The sequence below is a fragment of the Manis pentadactyla genome, chromosome 2 (genome assembly GCF_030020395.1).
Source record: "Manis pentadactyla isolate mManPen7 chromosome 2, mManPen7.hap1, whole genome shotgun sequence".
Lineage (NCBI taxonomy): Eukaryota > Metazoa > Chordata > Mammalia > Pholidota > Manidae > Manis > Manis pentadactyla.
In genome coordinates this window covers 50,577,885-50,601,737 of record NC_080020.1, presented here as the reverse complement: position 1 = coordinate 50,601,737, position 23,853 = coordinate 50,577,885, and the positions used below count along the sequence as shown (strand labels likewise).

Below are 23,853 nucleotides of genomic sequence, written 5' to 3'. Positions count from 1 at the left end.
GTTTTAAACATTCTGTTTTTAAAAATTGATCTATTATTTTTTGTCCTAGGGGAAAGATAGTTTAAAACATGGGATGCCCTAAAACTAGAACTGTACCAGATTAGGACATGTTAAGAATTTAGAGAAAACCAATTTCCTTTACTTATATGCAAATATTTAAATATTTTATTAGTTGGGTAAAATGGCTGCCAAAGGTAACTTTGTTTATAAATAACTGTTGTCAAAATTGCCAGAATAACAACAAATAAAACAAAATTGAATTCTTTACAGAGTATAAAATTTAGTGTTTTTACCTGTTTATTACTTTCCAATTAAAAAAGTCTTTCACCAATAAATTTATAAATTAGTAGTATGCTTATAATTTCTGATTATTTCTCTTTTGAGTAGATTACTTGAGTAGAAACTAGAAACTAGTCCTGTTAATTTTTGTGGATCTGCTCTGATCATGTGTCCTATCTTATTCAAAATATCTCTATTTTTCATTGCCTGTAAGATGAAATCTAACTTTTTTAACCTAACAGACAAAATCTGGCAAATTTCTAAGCATCTTTAAAGGATAGTTCTGTTTGCTACTTTCTCTCTGAAATCCTTCTTGATTACCTAGTCGGAAATTATCTATCTAGTCTCTCATGCTTTGATACACATGTTGACTTGTATTAAAAGTTTTGCTATAAATGTTTTATATCCTTACTAGATTGTAAGTTGATGTCTTATTCATTTTTATATCAACTATATTTATATATTTAACAATACACATTGAATGCTACTACACACGACTTGTTCTAGGTGTGAAGGAAATTGCAGTGCACAATAAGCATCTAGGTTCCTGTCTCTAGGAATTTATATTTCAGTTTGGGAAACAAAGATGATGTAAACAAAAAATTAAATAGGTAGGTAGATAGAGCCTTTCAGATCTTAAATGATTTGAGGAGAAAACAGCATGATGTGATAGAAAGTTTATTTATGAATCAGTCAACATCATACACCACATGAACAAAAAGGATTAAAAACCACAATTATCTCTATAGATTTGGAAGAATCATTTGACAAAATTCAAAGTCTATTCATGATTAAAACTCAACAAAATGAATATAGAGGGCACGTACCTCAACATAAGAAAGGCCATATGCAACAAACCCAAAGTGGACATCATACTCACTGGTGAAAAGCTGAAAATGTTTCCTCTAAGATCAGGAAAAAGACAAGGATGTCCACTCCACCACATTTATTCAGCATAGTGCTGGAGGTCCTAGCCATGGCAATCATATAAGATAAATAGATAAAAGGCACCCAAATTGGTAAGGAAGAAGTTAAACTGTCACTGTTTGCAGAGGACATAGTATTATACATAGAGAAGCCTAATGAGTCCACACACACAAAAAAAAAAACTGGATTCAGCAAAGTTGTAGGATACAAAGTTAATACACAGAAGTATGTTGCTTTCCTATATACTAACAACAAACTAGCAGAAAAAGATACCAGGAAAGCAATTGCATTTACAATTTCATCAAAAAGATTAAAATACCTAGGAATAAAGCTAACCAAGGAGATGAAAAGCCTGTACCCTGAGAACTATAAGACACTCATGAGAGAAATTAAAGAAGATGCCAATAAATGGAAATCTATCCTGTGCTCATGGATAGAAAGAATTAATATTGTCAAAATGGCCATCCTGCCCAAAGCAATTTGAAAATACCAATGGCATTTTTCATTGAAATAGAGCAGAACAAGCAGTGTGTTCTGGCATAAAAACAGAACCATAGATCAATGAAACAGCATAGAGAGCCCAGATATAAACCCACACATATATGGCAATTAATATATGATAAAGGAGCCAGGAATATACAATAGTGAAATGACAGCTTCTTCAACAGCTGTTGTTGGAAAAACTGGACAGCTACATGCAAGAGAATGAAACTGGATCACTATCTAATTCCATACACAAAAAGTAAGCTCAAAGTGGATCAAAGACCTCAATTTAAGTCATGAAACATTAAACTCTTAGAAGAAAACAGGCAAAAATATCTTGAACGTTAGTATGAGCAATTTTTTACTGGACACATCTCCTCAGGCAAGGGAAACAAAATAAAAAATGAACAAGTGGGACTACATCAAACTAAAATGCTTCTGTACAGCAAAGGGCACCATCAGCAGAACAAAAGGCAACCTACAATAAGGAAGAACATATTTGTAAACAATTTATCTCATAATATCCAAAATGTATAAAGAACTCATATGTCTCAACACCAAAAAAACAAATAACCCAATTTAAAAATGAATGGAGGACCTGAACAGACATTTCTCCAAAGAAGAAATACAGCTGGCCAACAGGCACATGAAAAGATGCTCCACATCTCTAATCATCAGGGAAATTTTTGCACCTCACACCAGTTAGAATGGCCACTATGCAAAAGACAAGAAATAGCATGTTGGCAAGGAAGGATATGGAGAAATGGGAACTCTCCTACACTGTTGGTGGGAATGTAAATTGTTACATCCACTATGGAAAGCAGTACAAATGTATATCAAAAAAACTAAAAATAGAAATACCATACAATCCAGTAACTACACCTATAGGAATTTCCCTGAAGAAAACAAAATCCCTGATTTGAAAAGATATATACACCCCTGTTTATTACCACATTATTTACAATAGCCAAGATATGGAAGCAACCAAAGTGTCCATCAATAGATGAACATAAAAAGGAAATGTACATATACACAATATTATTCAACCATGTAAAAGAAAGATACTGTCATTTGCGACAACATGGATGGACCTATAGAGGGTATACTCAGTGAAACAGTCCAGGCAGAGAAAGATAAATACCATATGATTTCATTTACTTGTGAATGTAAAAATAGAGCAAAACAAAATGAACAAAATAGCAGTAGACTCTCAGACACTGAGAAGCAGTTGGGGTTGGGAGGAGCGTGAGTGGGATAAAAGGGCACAAAAATTCTTAATCATAATATAAAGTGGTCTTGGAATGGTGGTACAGCATGGAGAATATAGCCAATGATTCTGTAGCATCTCCCCATGTTGATAGTAAGTACACTACTTGGGGTGAGGATTTAATAAAATGGGTAACTGTTAAACAGCTGTCATATACTTGAAACCAATGTAAGATTGTATGTATGTCAACAATACTTCAGTTTTTTAAAGAAAGATTGCTTTGGTTATTTGGGGTTTTTGTGTTTCCATACAAATTTTAGAGCTGTTCGATTTTTGTGAAAAATACCCTGGAATTGATAGAGATTGCACTTAATCTGTAGATCTTTTTGGTATTGTGGACATTTTAATAATTTTAATTCTTCTTGTCCATGAGCATGGAATATCTTTCCATTTATTTGTGTCATGTTTGGTTTCTTTCATCAGTGCATTAATGTTTTCAATGTATAGGTCTTTCACCTCCTTAGTTAAATTTATTCCTAAGTATTTTATCCTTTTCTATGCAGTTACGTATCTGACAGTTTTAATCATATTTAAGTATACCAAAAGTATAAATAACCAAGATGTTATCAATCGTTGAAGTTGTTTATAACATTTCACTAGTATAAGCAATACTGAGTATATTTGAATATAAATCTTTGTGCATGTAGCTGATTGTAAACAGAATAATTTCTTTTAACTAGATTTACTTCGATATAAGCATTTTAAACATTTTAAGGACTTTTGAAAACTACTGCCTATTTTTATTGACCCACAACATAATTTTAAATACCATTGCCTATTTAATAGGTGGAAATGATACTTTAGTTTTTATTTTGATTCCTTAATGTAGAAGAACATTTTCTGTATATTTATTGATCCTATGTATTCTTTCTCTTGTTAACTGCTGATAGATACCTAGGAAGGTTTTTGACAAGAAAAAGTAAGTTTTTTTCTACTGTAAGCAGATGCCTCAGGCTATACAGCACTCTAAATTAAAAGGCATTCCAAAATGGTCCCCCACCACAGTGCAGTGGGAGCTTTGGCAGCAGAAGCTAGAGTGGTGCTTGGTGATTCTCAATCATTGCAGCACATACCCAATGCCTATAGGCCTCATCCTGGGAGATTCTGACTAAATGGTGTTTTTGTAAGAACTCGTGCTCCTAAAGTGATTCTACTGTGCAGCCACCTAACCTCAGAAACTTTAGTTTTAAAAAGTGTTTCAGTTTATAAAGTTTGTTCACAATTATACATTTGCTCCTTAAAACAGCTATAAAATAAGCCAAACAGTTAACACTTACTTTACAGATGAACAAGTAGCCAAGTCTTAGACTAGTTAAGTGACTCATCCAGAGTCATAAAGCTACAAAATGAAAAATTCAGAACTTTGAAACTAAGTTTTCAATCTCCATGTAATGGACCCTTCTACTGTTATAACACTAGAGTAAAAACAAAAAGATGTAGTTAGGTGAGTTTTAGAAATGGCTAATGTTTAGTTTGACTGAACTATTATTAGGATGTAAGTTCTGAAATAGGTGAAGATAAAGCTGTAGTGTGATGGGCAGAATAATGGCTCCACAGAGATGTCCACTTCCTGTGAATATGTTAGATTGGGTAACAAAGGAGAATTAAGATTGCAGACAGAATACAGTTGCTAATGAGGTAATCTGAAAATACGGAGACTATTCAGGGCTGTTGAGGTGGGCCAGTGTAAGGGTATTTAAAGTGGAAGAGGGAAGCAGAAGAAAGAGGTAATGACAGTAGACGCAAGGTCAGAGTGCTACAGATAGAGAAGGAGTCAAACCACCATTACTAGCTTTGAAGATGGAGGAAGAGACCTTGAGTCAAGGAATGTAGATTGTCTGTAGAAGCTGGAGAGGGCTGGAAAGAAAACAGATTCTTCCTTAGCCTCCAGAAGGGAGTACAGCCCATCAGATACCTTGATTTTAGCTCAGTGAGACCCATTTTGGATTTCTGAACTACAAAACTGTACAATAATAAATTTTGTTGTTTCAAGCCATGAAATTTGTGATAATTTGTTATGGCAGCCATTGGAAACTTAATTCATGTTATAATGTAGGCTGAGTAATTAACATGCCATTCAGGGCACACCATGACTAAACTACAGAATATCCCAGTTCCAGTGTCAGCAATGGAAAGACATAAGATGTTCTTGAGCAGGGTGGAAAAGACTGTTTTGGTATTTGCTGATTATTGATTAGAAAGGATAAAGATTGGAAAGAGAAAATCTAAGATTCTGTTATTGGTGCTAGGAACATTTCTTTTGAAAAAGTTTTGTTCCTTGTGGTAACTGAACACACAGATGGTCTTCTACAAGCCCTATGACTGTATCTCCTGCTTAGTTTATATATCACTAAAAATCCTATTGCTATTCCAACATTTCAGTTTTCCCATGTCACATGAAAAACAGAAAAGACGGGAGAATTGGTCTTCACAACTAATTTGGCCTTTGAAATTTGAGCCATTTTATTCTCTTAGCTTTTTTGTCATACTGTAACCCAGTATAAATCTAAAGACTGAAAGATTTCTAAGTGATTCTGGGCTTTATTTGATAGCTTAGCACCTGGAGAACTTCGATTATTACACTAGCATGTGCTTTTTAAATACATAATGATTATTTTTAAGGAAAAAAATTTCTGTTGATCCCTTTGTAGGCATAAGTCTTTCTACTCTGAGGTCTCCAGTAAAGAAAAAGTTAAGTATTGACAAGGCAAAAGAGTCTTTTAGGACAATTGAAAGAAGCACTAATTTTAACTCCTTTTTATGTAAGTTAATATTGTTGATCATATTCTTCTTGTTAGTTTTTAAATCACAAATCTTAAATTAGGCCAAACATGTCTATTAAAATGGAATGCAATATTTAAAACATTAAGAATCCTATTCTATTTAGTCATTAATTTTTTTAAGCTATGTTAGGTTCTGTTTTTTTTTTTTGTTTTTTTTTAAGGTGAACTGTGTGTTCATATTTATAACATTTACTTGGTAATATTTACTAAATATAGTCAAGCCGATCATAATGAATATAGGTATTTGTCATTGCCATGTTATAATAGCTTTAACATACAATTTATTTCTGTATTTAACTTTGATCAGAAAATATTTTAATGCATGCATGTATATATGTAGTATAAATAACATTTTTGTTTAAACAGGGATAGCAGGAGCTTTATTCTTTAAACCTGGTAGCACAGATTAATGCTTCAGTGATCTCCATTACATTCAAATTTGGCCCAATATTATTTTGATTATGTTTCTAATTATAGTTTTTTAAATGATAAAATACATTTTAAAAATAAAATTCAAATCCAACTTTTGTGGTGTCCCCAAGGGAACTGGTTTGAAAATCTTACTGAATAATTCAGTTGGCAACATTATAAAATGTAGTTTTTAGATTTACTAATCTGCTGTGAAGCAGTTGTGTAATCCACTGGATGCCTTACTTTTATATTTGAATTATAGTGATTAATGAATATGTGATGATCACAGATTTCTTTAAATTTTAACATTTCAATCTCTATTTATAATACATACAGTAAAAATGAAACATTTCTGCTACAAAGTGGTTTACTAAATAACAGCTCAAATCATAGCCTGAGTAAAGAATAATAGTTGTCTCCTTGGCCACTAAGAAGTTATCTTTAAGAGCTTCTAAAATGTATTCCTGAAGCATACTTTTTCTTTCTAGAAGCTCTAGGCCTTATGAGAAACTATTATGAATTTGTCACAAATAGTCAATGACTGTATAAATAATTAAGCCCTGTTCAATGAATCATGCACTTTCAGTAAGAGACTCTTGAGAGCTTTTTGTAAAAGCTAAGTCATCCTGACAAAAGCGATATTTAAGATAGAACCAAATTGATTCATGTTTCCTTTATTTCAGATATGAAGGGAAATTATTTATAAATATATTTAAACTTCTAATATGTAAATTTTCTAATTAGTAATATGTGGTATTTGTTCATTCAACAAATATTTAGGGTGTATTTACTATATATCAGGCATTATAATAGAGACAAATAAAAAATACCCAAAGCACAAAGGAATAGCAGAAATCGCTGCATAATCCCACCTTCTGAGGATAACCTCTATGAATATCTTTGTGTGTACAAGTATTTTGTTAATAGGTCTATTATTTTTCTAATTTATGAATTTTAATAAAATGGAATTGCGTTGTATTTGCTGTTTTATAGTTCTGCTTTTCATTTAATTAATTAATTCGAAATTTTTAAGTTTATAGTAAATATATTTCATTTGAAAATCTGAAGTTAAGTATCCTTTTAAATTTGAAATAGATCACGAAAACTGGTTCCCCCCACTCCCCGTGTAGACCAGAGTTTTATTACATTCTTGGCAGGTTGGATTTTGTTCTTCTGATAAAAAATAATGTTTGAGTTTCACTTGGTTAGATTTAATTGAAATATAGATCTTTCACTAAAATACTAAATTCGAGTCTCAGATTAGTAGTAGCTAACAGCACTTAATATATCAGGGACCGGTCTAAATACTGGTCTATGTATATTAACTCCTCTGTTCAGTACTTCTGCTCCCATTTTGTAGAGAAAATTGAAGCATTGAGCCTTTAAGTGACCCAAGTCACGCAGCTAGTAAGTGGCAGGAGCAAAAAGTTCAACCCAGACGCGTGGCTCCGTGATTTTGATGGCAACCACCCCGCGATACTGCCATCACAGCTTTTCTGGTAACTGTATGTTTAATTCCAACATAGCTGGAGTGATTTACCTAACAAATCAGTGATTTGTAATGTACAATTATTCCTTATAATACATTTAATATAATTTGTTCTCTATGCTGCAAACATGTGAATTTTAGCAAATGAGATGTAATTTATTACCCACCCCCTCCAGCATTTCATGCTAATTTTTATGCCCTTTGGACCTCCTCCACCCATCCATTTTGCTTGTCATCGCCATCTGCTTCCTTGGGTATCCGGGGACGGGGGACGGAATGATGAGGGCGCGCCCCCAGCACTGGGTGCCGGGCAGGCTAAGCAGCCCTGCAGCGGGTGGGGCGGGGCCCCGCGCCCTGCTGCGGAGTGCGGTCCGGAAGCGGGGCGTGAAGCAGCTGTGTAATCCTCTGGATGCGGACCAGGGCGCTCTCCGTCCGTCGGGGGCCCGCGGATTGGCTGGGCTCGGGCGCACGTGACCGACATGTGGCTGTATTGGCGCATCCCGCCTGGGTTGTCACTGGAGTCGGAATGGAGGTGTTGCCGGGCTCAGAAATGGGGTAGGTGCTGGAGCCACGGTGACCCAGCTTGCTGTGGCCGGGCGGGGGAGGCGACTTTCCCTGATGCTGTGTGAAACCCGTACCTTCCCTTGGCACAGGGTGCACTGCCACACGCCAAGCGAGAAGGCAGGGACATCTCCCCCCTCCCCCCCACTGCAGTACAGGAGATGGATTTCCTGTGCTTATGATCCAGGAATTTTGACAGAAGAGGAAGAAGGGGGAGGGGTATAAAGGGGAGTATGGGAAGTGCTGTTTTTGAAGCTAGAAGGAGGTTTTGTTTTTATGCCTGTTGACAGAGTGGAGTGGAATAACAGTATCTAAGGAAACGGGTAGGTAGGGGACAACAAAGAATGGAGCATATTCATGGCGAGGAGCAAAAGCTCTAGCCCTTTGAAAGGCTGCTTTTCGTCCCTGGCCACAAGGACTCCTACAGAGGTAGCCTCGAGAGGGGAGGGATACAAAGCTGCTGCTCCCTGCTGGTGTGCACCTAGTGCGGAGGGCTGCTTGCGGGGAGCAGGGAGGAGGCAGGTTCTGCAGAGCTTCAGCGGTGGTTTCAGTTACTGGTGAAATTTTGATCACCAAAAGTGCCAGCTTTTGCAAAACAGCTAAGTGAACTGCCTATGAACAGGGTGGCAGTAAGATACCAGAGTCTTTGTTAGTTACAGGAGAAATGGTAGTGGCTTGGTAGTGGCTTTTCGCAGATGACTGCAGCAGTGCTTTCTCCCTCTATTAGGCTGAAAAGACAACTGCAGAGGAATAAGACCTGGCAGCAATGCTGGTGGTACAGATCCATTTGCAAGAAGCCATGGTTTATCATTGCTACCTGAATAGGAGAAAAAATATTTTATTTTTTAAAGTAGAAAAATGTCAGGCTAGGAATATTTTGACAGTGAAATGTATTAGACACTTTATTAGTCTACATCACAAAAGACATGCTCAAATTCTTTGCTTTAACATAAATTCCATAGGAAGTCTTAATAAATTATGTATGAAGCAGTGGGTCTTTTGCTTTGTTAGTGTAGCTTTATGCCATTAATTGGGTTATTCAGAAGTAAATCACTTTATAACGTAAGTTACTTTGAAAAATTATAGTGATAAATTTTTCATAGGCTTAATATTTAAGATCTATGTTTATTAAGTAATTTTATAGTACTCTGGTCACTTTTGGAGATCATTAAATAAAGTTTAGGCAAATATTGTAAAGCACCATAGCTTTTCTTGTAGATATATTTCTGTTTAGTGACTGTTTATAAGATACACTCTTGATATAGAGTGTTTTAATTGCTCTTATTTTTTACCTTTCCTTAAATGTCTTAACAAATTCAGGTTGACTATGGTTTTAAGTGCCTTATCTTTTTGCATATTTATGTTAGCCAGCCTGCCACACCTCCCTACTCCCTGAACAGGATGGCATTGGCTTTATAAAGCTCGTCAGGGTCACTGACAGTATCTCTTAGAGAAAGTCCTGAGAGAACTTTCAATTTTGTTTCAGTAATTTTCAAGATAATAAAGAACTGGACTTGAATAAATTAGACTAAAGTTTTCACTAATAAATCAACTTTATTCTTTATTTTAAAAATTATTTCTCCTTTAAGAATTATTTGATCATGGGTATCAAAGTTAATAGTCCTTAAGGTCTCTTAAGCTAGAATTAAAAATGCCACATTAAAATTCCAAATGAAATTTAATAGCTAATACCATTCAATCCTTTGAACCCCAATTAGTACAGTCTTTGAGAGAGTTTGATTCTTATTCTTAGATAAATTATCTCATTTTACTATTTAAACAGCTCAGTGTAGCAGTTTCATTTTAAATGTTAGAGTACTCTTAAGTATGTTGTGACTTTATCCAAGGTCATGTGCTCTATAAGGATGTAGAGAATGAAGTCTTAACTGTATTCTAACTCTGTAAAACTATTTTAAAATGTCTCATTACATAACATACAGAATGCTATATAACAAACTTCAAAAAGCATTATAAACCATCAACAAATCGTTCACTAAATGAACAAAATCTTTCTTGGTTTTGAGTTTTTAACTACGACATAGAATGCTTTGCAGAATATCTGGTAGCTAAGCAAATGGAGAAAGGCAGCAGTTTCATAATGACATTCACAATATTTTTGTAGATCATCATTCATTCTATGAACACTTCTAAATAGAAAAACAGATTGAGAAGAAATAAAGAACTAAAATATGAAGCGTATTTCTTTCCCCTTGTAATATGCAATACCTAATATAGTACTGAAATACTGGCCTTAGTAGTCTTCGAAATTATTGTTAATTGATATGACCAGAATTGAGCTATTAAGAAATTCAGAAGTTAAATATTCTTATGTCTGCCTATGAATAGAATCAAAGCCATTGATTGATGTTTTTCATGCATTAATTGCTCTCTGGAGTTTTACTTTACCATTTTAATCTATTTTTTTACTGTTATTTATTTCATGTGTAATTTAACCAATCTTTTTATATTAAGAGTTCTTTTTAATTTTGACCTCCCTCCTTTTTTTTGGTATTACAGTCTGAGTGAAATTTTGTGTGGCACACTAGATGGATAGGGTATTACGTAGAAAAGATAAATGATACTTGAGGAAAGACATTTACTACATATTTTGAGTATCTGCTAAATGCCAGCACTATGAAAGGTGCTGGAGAGTAAAATAAGACATTGAACCAAACCTCTAAGAAGCTCCTAAATAGACCTATGTGAAATGTTTTTGCTAGTTTAACACTGACTGGGTTGGTTACTCCTAGGATCTGTAAAGGTTTATTTCATCTGAAATAACTTGTAATTTAGAGAAATGTGATGGTTCGCTCTTTGAAACACCATGGTTTGTAAAGCAGCTTAAAATCACAGATAACTCTGCAAAGTAAATTACTTTTGAAGTATTAGTATCTTGAATGTGAAAGGAGAAGTTTAGATGAAGTGATATCCAGATCTTCTAGTTCTAACAGTCAGTCACCTGTGGTTCTTGATTTCTGTTGGGTCATTTGTTAGAAAGAAAGGTACACTAGCTTTTGTTTTGGTATAAGTGGCATCTCACATGTTATGTAACAGATATACTTTTCAAAAATTGTTTCTGTATATCAAATCATGACATCATCAGTCCAGATAAGGCAAGCCTTCTCCCTTTCCACATCCTATTCCTACTCCCCTTATAAGCACTCATTCAAATGTATTCCTAAATATGTATTAATTCTTGAAAAGTATGTAGCATCATTTTGTGTGTCTTTTCTTTTTTAGTTAATCACATTTTTTATTGGGGTAAAATATATATACATAAAATTTACCATCTTAATTTTAAGAGTGTGTGATGTGTACACACACACACACACACACGCGCGCACACACACACATACACACACCCAGTTCTATGGCATTAAGTACATTCATATTGTTGTAAATTTACCACAGTCTACCTCCAGCACTTTTTCATATTGTCCAACTGGAACTCTGTACCCATTAAACACTAATTCCCCATTTTCCCCCTTCTCCAGTCCCTGACAGCATTCCACTTTCTCTATGAATTTGACTTTCTTAAGAACCTCATGTAAGAGAATCATATAATATTGATCCTTTGTTGCTGGCTTATTTCACTTAGCATAGAACCTTCAAGGTTCATCCCTGTTGTAGCATGTGTCAGAATCTCCTTCCTTTTTATGGCTGGATAATATTCCATTGTACATATCCATTCATGAGTCAATGGATATTTGGGATGCTTCCATCTTTTAGCTATTGTGAATAATGCTTCTCTGAACATGGGTATACAAATACCTGTTTGAGACCCGGCTTTCAATTCTTTGGGATATGTACCCAAATTTATGTTTTTAATTCACCTATTTTTTAACATTTTCAGCTCAATACTCTTTTTAAGGCTTATTTTACTTTATGTCCATCTAATTTGTGGTGGTAATTCTGCTGTATATTGTTCTGTTTTATCTATCACTATTCCTGTTTTAAAGGCTCTATATTTTTTCCAAATCTTTTTTACCACAAACACTGCTTTGGTGTACATCCTTACATATGACACCTTATAGACTATGTTAGTTACATATCAGTATCTAACAAATTACCCAAAATCTTAGTGGCTTAAACAACAAATATTTATTATTTTGGATTTTCTGTGGGATAGAAATCAGGAATGTCTTAATTGGGTGATCTAACTCAGAATCTTTCATGAATTTGCAACCAAGATGTCAGCCTGGGTTATAGGGCATCTAAAGGCTTGGCTAGACTGGAGGATCCACCTCTACATGGCTTACTCACATAGTCTGTTTCTCCTGGCTGTTGGCAGAAGGCCTCAGTTCCTTCAGTGGACCTCTCCATGGGGCTGCTTGAGTGTCTTCATGACATGGTAGCTGGCTTCCTCCAGTGAACCCAGAGAGAAAAAGCAAGGAGAAAACCATTTATGCCATTGTCTCAAAAGTCATACATCATCACTTCTACCATACTCTCTTTATGAGAAGTGAGTTACTAAGTCCATCCCGCAGAAGAGGAGATAAATCCAGCTCCACCTTTTGAAGGAGTGGAGTGAGAGAAACTGTGGATATATGTTAAGATCACTACCTGGCCAATGAGAAGATTTCTCTGGCATCTATCCCTGAGAGAGGGATCATGAGGCACTTTTTCCCTATTACTGTTGTAACTAATTACTACAAACTGAGTGCTTCTAAACAACATGCATTTATTATCTTAAAACCCCGGAGTTCAGAAGTCAAATGGCTTTCACTGGACCAAAATCTAGCTAGCAGCAGTGCTGCACTTTCACCAGGGCTGTAGGGAAGAATTCATTTCCTTGCTTTTCCCAGTTTCTAGAGGCCACCTGCTTTCCTTGGCTTATGGCCCCTTTCTCCATCTTCAGGGCCACCAGCACACTAAGTCTCTCTGACCCTCTACTTCTCTTGTCACGTAACCTCTGACCATTGTGCCTCATTCTTATAAGAACCCTTGTGATTGCATTAGGTCCATCAGTATAATCCAAGAAAAGCTCTCTGTATTAGGATCCTAATTTAATTACATCTGCAAAGTCCCTTTAGCAATGTAAGGTAACTTAATCATAGGTTTCAGGGATTAGGACTGGACATCTTTGGGGAGCTGTTACTCTGTCTAGTATAGGCAAACACAGTTCATTCTTTTAGGTTGAGGTGTCTTTTTAAAATTCTTTTTCAATTAGTTACATTTTTTTGAATGACTATAACTTTTTTGGGTCAATCCAGGTTTTCATTTACCAGATTTATTTGATGTTTAGTATAATGGTCACTAAGATGGTAAGTAGATATTCATTGGAGAAGATTGAAATATATTTTCCCCTAGCTATTTTTAGATTCTCAGTTTTATTATCATTTAACTTATATCAGTATATTATAGCTACTTGATATATACATCAAATGATGTATGTCGTTTTTCTGGCCCTGAACTTTGATCATGCCTATTCCTTCTGGAAGACTGTCCTTTCACATTTATGTGTGTTATAGTCATGCCATCTCTTAGATCCCTTCCTAAATGGATTTTAAATTCTGAAAATTTGTAGGTAATTTGTATCTTAGCCTGAGTCTCCTGTAAGTCAGAATCTTGAGACAAGGCCTTGTATAAAGTATTTCTTTGGGAGGTGATCTGGGATCACCACAGTACAAGTCGAATGCTCATTCTGGGAACAGGAGTAGAGGCCTAGCAAGTTCAATAGTGAAGAGGGACAGCAAGTATAATAAGCATGTGATCTCAAGTTGGTCACCACTTTGGACCACTGTGGCTTGCTCTGCCAGGACATTCTGAGGAACCTTATAGAGTTGTACACCCAAGGGAAAGAATTATATGTACTAGCTCTCATTTCCCTTTAGTCAAGGATTGCCCCATCAAGTGTTCACTCTTTTATAGGTTGTGCATGCATGAATGTTGGGAACCCACACTGGAGTGTCACAGATGCCCTAGGACAGAAAGCAAAAGATACCTGGTGCAGCTGATGTCAGTTTATATCTTCAGTGGGATGATTGATACAGCAATGACTAGAGTTAAAAGAGAATGTAAGGTGGGACACAGATGCCTGGTATATTTGTACACTGATCCTGTTAACCCTTTCTACTAGAATATTACCCCTTTGTAGATAATAAGGTATTTGAGAATAAGGCACATGTCACTTCATTTTTTCCCCTCATGTTAGTCTTAATGGACTGCTGTGACAGAGTTCCACATACTGGTGGCTTAAAATCACATATATCTACTCCCTCAGAGTTCTGGAAGCTAAAAGTCTGAATCAAGGTGTTCAGCCAGGTTGGCTCCTGGAAATTTGGAGAGAGATTCTGTTGAATGCCTCTCCCTCGCTGCTGGTTGCTGTCATTCATTGGCATTCCTTGGCTTGAAGCTGCCTCATTTCAGTCTCTGCCACCATTGTTACATGGAGTTTTCCCTGTGTCTCTGGGTTCATTTCTTCACATGACTTTCTTTTAAGGATACGAGTCATTAGATTCAGGGTCCACTCTTATTTAGTAATACCTCATCTTCAGTTGATTACGACTGCAAAGACTGTTTCCAAATAAAGTCACTTTTCATGGTACCAGAGGTTAGCTACCTGTGACTTAGCATATTCTGGGGGATCACAATACAACCCACAAAACCTCCTTATAACACTTGCGTGATGTCTTGTGAACAAGTGCTCAAATGTTTGTTGATTTGAATTGTATAGCCGTAGAGAGAAATCCATCATTTTACTCTTTCAATAGAAAAGTTATGTTGGACAATCTCTATAAATTTGTTCCCTCTTTTTCTCTTCTTTTCCCTCCATGACTGTTAAAGCACTCTTTCTGTTTATACTTACATGTATTTGTTTTTCGTTGCTTTCACTGAGTAAAGCATTATGGGAATTACAAAAGCAAAGTATTAGATATAAACGCTGTCTTAATGGTGGAGAAACAAAAATCATCAAAACAAAATGGAATAACTTGAATAGTTAAGCCAAGTTGTATGGTATCTACTGTACAATCAGCAGGAAGGCTCATTATTATCTGGAGAAGATAGGAAACACAGAATTGAACTTCAAAGGATGGGGCATATGTTATAGCAAAGCAGAGGAAAAATGAATTGAGCATTCAAAAAGAATACCTAATAGAAAATTAGTTTGGAAGGTAGACTATTATCTGACATAACAGGTCATGAAAGCCACACACAGATAGTATTACATGATCTTTATGAGCATGAGCACTAGAAACAAATGTGTTCGAATCCTGGCTTAGCCTCTTGATCTGTGTTCTTCTGAAGTTATTTACCATTTTGAAGTTACATCTTACTTAACTCAAACATGGGAAGTGATACTTATGTCACAGTTGTGGAGGTTAAAAATGTGAGGCACTTATTATAGTACATGGCATATTTTAAGTATGTAATAAATGATAAGCTTTCTAAATTTCAGACGTCAGATACACACAAAGCAAATAATTTTATGCTACATCAATAAACAGGTATAAAACTTGGAGAACTCTTTACACTTTTTCCTTTTTTTCTCATTTCAGTGGGATATTTATGAAAATCAGTCATGGTCTTGACTGCAGGGCAAACCTTTAAAAAAATTATAAATAGTATTAATTTTGTAGGTGACAGCCTGAAATCCATCTAATAAATAAATCAGTGGCAATAAAAAAGATGACTCAAAAGTCATCTTATACATTTAACAATTTAGGTGAATTTTTGAAGTATCCTCAATGTCAAAGAGGAAATAAATATTGAAATTATAAATTATCAAGAAATAAATAAATCTGAAAACACCTCATATTAAAATCTATAGAAAGTGGCTACGGCTATACTGAGGAGAAAACTAATATCCATAAATATATTTATTATTAAAGAAGAAACTGATAAGTGAACATATGTAAAGTAAGGAAGGAAATGAAGTAGTATTCATTTAAATAACAATAAAGAACAAAAGTTGATGAGATAAGAGGGTATAATTAGTAAAGACAAATGCAGAAATGAATAAAATAGAATACAGAGCATGGGCATACCTTGTTTTCTTTTGCTTCGCTTTATTGCACTTCACAGATAATGAGTTTTTGCCAATTGAAGATTTGTGGCAACCCTGCTTTGAACAAGTCTGAGCACCATTCTTCCAACAGTGTTTGCTCACTTTGGGTCTCTGTCACATTTTGGTAACTCTCTTTGCTTTTTCATTAATTTGTTGTTGTGGTGCTCTGTGATCAGGGATTATGACTTGCTGAAAGCTCAAGGTGATGGTTAGCATTTTTTAGCAATTAAATATTTTAAAATTAATTTTTTTCTAGACATAATACTATTGAAAATAATAGACTTTGGTATAGGGTAAACTAACTTTTATATGTACTGGGAAGCCAAAAAATTGATTTGACTCACTTTATTTTGGTGGCCTGGGACCAAAACCACAATATCTCTGAGATATGCTAAGTAGAAAGGATTATGTAACACCAAAAGTTGATTTTTTGATAAAATTCAATAATATAAATGAAATACTACAAAACCTGACAAAGAGAACAGAGCACAAAAACAGAAAGAGCGTGAATAGAAAAGGGCACAAATTTTAAAATAGAATATATATATACAACTCCGTGATAATACACTTGAAAAGCTAGAGGAAATGGACAATGTACTGGTGAACTATTAATTAATCAAATCTATACAAAAAGATGAAGAAAACATGAGAAGGCTTAACCACAGAAGAAATTTTAAAGTACTTAAAAATCTTTCCTCTAAACAAGTACCTTCTGATCTGAATTCTAGCTTGACTTTCAAAAATAGAAAAGTAACTATTTAAACAATTTTAGACCATATAAAGTTAAGAGGAGAAACTTCCTACCAATTTATTTTATGCAGTTAGCATAAACTTAATTCAAAGCCTTATTTTTAAATGATATAAAAATGTAAAACTATATACTCATTTCTCTTACAAAATTCCACATGAAAAATTGAAAAATGAATAAACTAGTAAAATAATAAAATGAGCAAGTAGGTTTTATTGTAGGACTGGAGAATAGGTCAAAATGAAAAAATCTTCCAAGTGACAGCATCAACAAAAAAAAACTATATGGTTATATGTTATATCAAAAGGTTCTATAAAAGCATTTAGAAGCCACTCCTTATAAAAATATTAAATAAAAGGAAAATACTTAAATATATTAAAAATACTTAACAGAATTTAAAAAATACATTTACTGAAACCTAAAAGACTATTAAATGGTGAAATACTAACCATTCCTATTAAAATAAGATCCTATTGTTCAACATGATGATGAACTTTTAAGTTAACAGTAAGACAAGAAAAAATGTATAAATATTGGGAAAGAAGAGACAAACTTAGCTTTACTTACAGAATATACAATTGTATACCCAGAAAATACACAAGAAAAACTGATCCAATTCATAGGCTAATTTGGATAAGGGTTAAATATTAAATAAAATCAGTAGCTTTTATCCGTACTAGCAACATCTGGTATGGAATAATGGTGTTTCGTTCACAGCAAGTCAAACAACAAAAGCACAGAAATAAATTTGATACAAAAGAATAGAACCTTTTCTTGAAAAAACTAGAAAATTTAATTGAAACCTGAATTATTCATGATACAGAGAGGTAAGATTTAGTATCGTACAAATGTAATCTGTCTCAATATAAATGTAATGCAGTTAACAGTTCTAAGTATATATAAGAATTTAGCATATAATAAGATACATTTCCACTCAGTGGAAAAGAAATGATTTGTTTAATAAATAGTGCTGATGTAATTGGTTATCCATATTGAAGACAAAGTTAAACCCTGTACTCATACCCTATAAAAAAATTAAAATTCTTTATTAAAAATCCTGAAGTAAAAATAAAATTTCTGATGCATGCTAGTGAATTAATCACTTACATTTTTCACCTATTTCTCCTAAGACCACATTAAAATGATAGTAAAAAAATTTTAAAGAGATGTGTTTATAATGTCATAGGGTAAGAGGGAGCCAAATCAAGCTTGCAACAAATTTCTGGAACATGGAGAAATAGTGAAAATTAAAAATGATTACTAAAAAATAAATCAAGGACCTCAAGACTTCCTAGTTCTCTGTTTTTGCCAACACAGCAGGTTACTTTCTATTATTTAAAAGGAAAATACTCATTTTGAGAATTTCTTAAGAACTTTTGAAATTATTTGGGGTACCTTGGAGTATTTGAACACTTGAACTGGGAATTCATGCCCTGGCCCAGGGGTGTGATCAACATTAGGTTTTACTAAAGAAGTTAACGTTACATGTGTACTTTCATAATATAACATCACATAGCACTTTTATTTTTCAGCCTGCCTTGTGCTACTTAATTCTAAAATGGTATCCCTGTTTTGTAGCAGGTAGTAAATGTCCATTTTACAAATGGTGAAATGAAGTAAAACCATGACCGAGCCTGAAATTAAGACTCAGGTCTCCTAGTACAAGTCGAATGCTCATTCTTTTCAGCCATAAAGACTTTTGTGGGTGATGGCCATCTCCCAGACTGCCTTTCCTCCTCAGGTGACAGTGGGTTGCACCCGGCTTCTCAGTGACTCTGGCCCCTGGAGAACTAACTACACCTGAGTCCTTTGATAATTCCTTTGTTACAGGCCTTCCAGTTGCCGAACTCCAGTATTGTCATGACTAACCAATGTTGTGACCTATCCACCTTATTTTTTGTAGTGGATTTTATTACAGAAGCAGTTTTTAAGTCAAGATCTTTAAGTATTGCTCAAGAACAAACTTTGTAATACTTTTTTTGCATTTTAAAATTTGACATTTATTATTTTTTACATCTTTTTTATTGAAGAATAGTTGACATACAATATTGTATTAGTTTCAGATATACAACACAGTGATTCTGTATTTATATACATTTGAAATGGTCAGCACAATAAGTCTAGTTACCATCTGTCACCAAAGTTGTTATAATATTACTATATTCCCTGTGCTGTATATTACATCCCCATGTCCTACTTATTTTATGACTGGAAGATGGCACCTCTTAATCCCATCACTTATTTTATCTAACCCTCCTGATCCCCCTCCCCTTTGGCAAATATCAGTTTGTTCTTTGATTCTGTTTCTGTTTTGTTTGTTTTGTTTTTTCAATTGCATGTATAAGTGAAGTCATACAGTATTTGTCTTTCTCTGTCCCTCTAGGTCTGTCCATGTTGTTGTAAATGGCAGGATTTCATTCTTTTTTATGGCTAATACTCCATTATAAATATATAGCACATCTTTATTCATTCATCCATCAGTGAACATTTAGATTGCATCTTTCTTGGCTTTTGTAAATAATGTGTTGAACATAGGAGTGCATATGTCTTTTTGAATTTGTATTTTTTTCTTCAGAGAAATGCCTAGAAATGGAACTGCTTAATCGTGTGGTTTTTCTAACTTTTTGGGAACCTCCATACTGTTTTTAATAGTGACTGTACCAATTTACATTTCCACCAACAGTGTATGAGGGTTCCCTTTTCTCCACATCCTCGCCAATACTTTATTTCTTGTTTTTTTTGATACTTTCTAGCTCTTATTAAAGAATTAAGATAGGCAGAATTTTATTACTCCAAAGTGAATTTGGGATTAAAGTAAATAGAGAATCTGGGTCCTCTGGACTTGGGTCATCTTAATTAAACTCCTAGCATTCTCTAATTCTTCATGCCAAGGACCTCTTATTACCTGATTATCTTCTTTATCTTCCTTTTCTCCTCTCTTCTTTTACAGTCATATACTTAATCGCCAGACTGCTCCACTTCTCCTTGACAGTCTTTACTGCTAAAACCATTCATTTTCTTAAAATGTCTTTTGACCTCAGTTTGAGTACAGCTGATTCCAAGACCACATATGCCATAGCATGGCCTATTATATTCATCTTTTTAAATAAATGCAATAGAACTTTATATAGTAATTCTTATTTATCATCTTCCTAGCAAAAATATTTGAAATCTCAGTCTAATTCTCTCCTTTGTGTCCATTTTTGTTAAATGACTGCCTTTTTAATTGAGGCCCTCTTGGAAGTTCAGAACTATTTCCCCATGGATGATGTTTAGAACTAGCCTGTCATCAAACAGAAAGTGGCAGAGTGTGATACCTAATCTTATTAATCCACACAGGCTCCAAAGTTATATGACTACTGGACAAAATCCATAAATAAATTAAAATTGCCAATATAAACAAGTCTCTTATCAATGATTATATTTCCTAAGTTTTGCCTGTAAGACCAGTTAAAATGTTTTTAAATCCTTGAAAAAATTCTGACCTGATAGAAAGCTCATCCACCTGTGCCAAGGCAGATGTATTCAAAGACTACTAAGTTCTCTTCTCTTTTAGTCCCATTTGTCTTCAACTAAGACCTCAGTGTTTCATCCTCTTAGAAAGATGCTGCTACTTGAACGATACAGTTTGGACAGCAAAACACAATCTTATTAACACAATTCTTCTTATTAAATGTCTCCAGAGTTTTGTTTCTTTATCCCTTTCTTTGTAAACAAGCAGCTACTATATTTTTTAGTAGTGAATTTCAAAATCCTTTTTAACCTTATAGGTCCAAGGGTAGCCAAGGATGGCTGCAGCTTCATATGATCAGTTGTTAAAGCAAGTTGAGGCACTGAAGATGGAGAACTCAAACCTTCGACAAGAGCTAGAAGATAATTCCAATCATCTTACAAAACTGGAAACTGAGGCATCTAATATGAAGGTATCAAGACTGTGACTTTTAATTGTAGTTTATCCATTTTATTTGGTATCCTCTCTTATAAACTTGCTTACTTAAAAGTGTATTTTAAGTCAGAGTATTTATGTAAACTCATTCTTACAAGTTAACATTTATATTTCTAAATAAAATGTATTGACTTCATCCAGAAAATCATATAGAGAAAATAATTGTAAAACCCCAGTGACTAGTTAGTTCTTAGATTATTTCTAAGCTTAAAAATAAGAGGCCAACTTTACCATCACTATACTGAGGCTGGGTGTTCTGTGTAATTCATAGAAGCTAGCCTCACAACTTTATAAAATATATCTAGTTATTGACTACAACCTTGCTCCTCAACTCTCTCAGATTTGTGTCCACCTAAGTACTGCAGTGCTAGGTGATCCAGAAAATCATGTGAACTAGTGGGAAGAGCCCTGAACTGACGATCAGTACCTAGTCCCGTCCCTGGTTTTGTCACAAGCTGATCTGCATCACCTTCGGGCCTCCTCCTGGACTTCAGTTGCCTTATTTGGAAAACACTGGCATTGCCTTAGCCTGGATGATTTCCATGGCACCTTCAAGCCCTGAATTGTTTTGCCAAATAGCATTGAAAAGCTGTGATAACCTCCAAGAAAAGTTATAAAATATTCAGTCTGCAGTGGGGAAAATGGTTCAAATTTCAAAATAATTGAGGTTAAAACATTATCTGTTTTAATTTCTAGTTACTCAGGCAGCTTCTCTTCTCACTGAATTTAATAACTCTATAGAATTGGAGACCATCAACAGAACGGTTGTCCCCTTTTCTTCTTAAAAATTCTTCCTGTGTTGTGTTGTTTCTGCTCCACAGCTATTACAACATCTGGGTTCCTGACCCTGTTCTTCCTGTCTGCCCACTACTCTTACTCTTTATTCATTTCCTATTCTCTAGTTTTTCTTCTATGCATTTTGAGGTCTCCCTTATTCTTCAAGCTTCTGTATATCACTGAACTATTTTTGCTCCTTTTAACCCTTTTTGTTCTATATCATAACAGTTCAACCTTGTATTCATATGTGCTCTTCTATCTATAAATCATTTCTCTAATTGTCTATTTCTGTGGTAAAAGCTGTCCTCAGCAATGACAGATCTCCAAGATCTCAAATCATTTTGGAAATAAAGTGGACTATAATAAACATTTCTTCTTGCCACAAATGGTGTGACTTATGGGTGACCTTAAAAACAGCTGAATCAGTTACCTAACAGGTTAAAAAATAATAGTTTTGTATTTTAACACTGATCAACGTAATGTATCTTAATATATAAAAATTATTTTACATGGCATGTGTGTTTAAAAGTTCAAAGATACAAAATTTTAAATTCCCAATAGGACTACTCTTTCATCTACCTTGGGGATTTATTTTGCAGAGAATTTCTTATAGGCCTGTCTTAATGTCTGTTGTGTAATGTAAAATTCTGAGATCCCTTTTTAAGTTTTTGTTTTAACTACTTGAAAAAATTCAAAATTCATTTGTATTGTATTCAAAATGTATCATTTAGGGATACATTTTAACCTACCCTCAAATCCATCTGTGCTAAAGTGGAGTGTCTCTGAGTAACAATACAAGTGAGACCCTTAAACTTCTACAGTGGAATATCAGGTTGACCACTTATCCATATAGCGCAATATACATCATGAATATTGACAATTTATGTCTGAATTCAACTATGAATTGATTATTATTTAGCAGGTACTTCGACAGACATCCTTGCAGATCAACCCACACATTTCTTTAGGACTGGGCAAATGATGTCTTAGCAGTTACAGCTTTATAATGAAATTATTTATGTTCTCTCTCCTTAAGAGGCCATTAAGCTGTTAAAGAGCAGGAACCATGACCTGTTTGTCTTAGAATAGTGAAAAGATACTTGGAAACATTGACACTTCCTACATAGGATTAAAGTGAATCCAAAACAGAGGTTATTTACCAAAAAAATCACTTACTAGGCTTTGGAATACATTATATAATTTTGAATCGTGTTTCCTGATCATTAACCTATTTTACTCTAAAGAAAGGCAAAGGTGTCTCCAACTAATTAAAGGATCTCTGAAATGTATTGAGTAGTACCACCTAGTGGCAAAAGAGAATATTGCTTGGCTGTTCATTACATGACTGGTACAAATAAAAATATTTCATGTTTGACAGTCAGGGAAATATGTGTATTACAATAGAGAAATGTAGACAGTGACTATATATTTGAGGTCTTAAGGAAATGTTAATGTTTAAGTATGATAGTATTGTGGTTGTATTTATAAAGAATTCCAGTTTAAATACATATGTTGAAATGTTTACAGAGGAAATGATATGTCCGAGATTTGTTTTCCAAATAAATTTGAGTTGAGGAGGGATGGAGGAAATGAGTATGGGTGTAGATGAAATAAGCCCTGAGTTGATAATTATTGAAGCAGGATGTGAGGATACATGGGAGTTCATTACAATGTTCCCTGTATTTACATGGACCTGCTAGAGGGAAGGGGCCAGTACCAACATGACTCGTTTTCCTTTCCAGGTAAGTATAAGATTTGGGGACTGTGTAGGGGTAGGAGGGTAGAGATAAAGTGAGGGTTCCTGTGGCCAGGATTCTCACCTGGCCCTGGTTAGCTAGCTCGCTACACACAGGTGGGCAATACGTTGTTACTGACTCTATATAAAGAGCTCTGCCCAGTGCTCTGTGTGACATAGTGACATGGCTGCTAGGCTGCAGGAGAGCAGAGATGAGACTGGAGTGGTAGCAGCGCTGAGGACAGAGACTGAGACAGCTGTGTGGGTAGAGAGGCCCAGAGGCAGAGACCGGCTTGCTGCATGCAGACTCGCTCTGAATGGTTGGAATTCTAGTGATTGACCTGCCACCATGGAAGTAAAGTTGGGTATAACTCTTTAAGCCCAAGAATGTTCTACTGTCATTTCTTTGGTCGCATTGAATCCGTAGTGAACTTACTCG

General features: G+C 34.7%; 1 protein-coding gene across 18 annotated transcripts in view; it reads left to right on the top strand.

Moving 5' to 3' along the window:
* APC (APC regulator of WNT signaling pathway) overlaps nt 1-23,853 on the top strand; it is a 118,678-nt gene that overhangs the window by 25,865 nt on the left and 68,960 nt on the right. For 7 of the 18 annotated variants that reach the window (XM_057492635.1, XM_057492616.1, XM_057492612.1 and 4 more), the window contains exon 2: nt 20,727-20,879. The exons of 10 other annotated variants lie outside the window; for them this stretch is intronic. In XM_057492635.1, the coding sequence (XP_057348618.1) occupies nt 20,745-20,879 (135 nt within the window). In that variant the 5' untranslated portion in view covers nt 20,727-20,744. Of the gene's footprint in view, nt 1-8,069; nt 8,195-20,726; nt 20,880-23,853 lie in introns of those variants that run through there. One more of the 18 variants, XM_036886969.2, reaches the window with a different exon arrangement.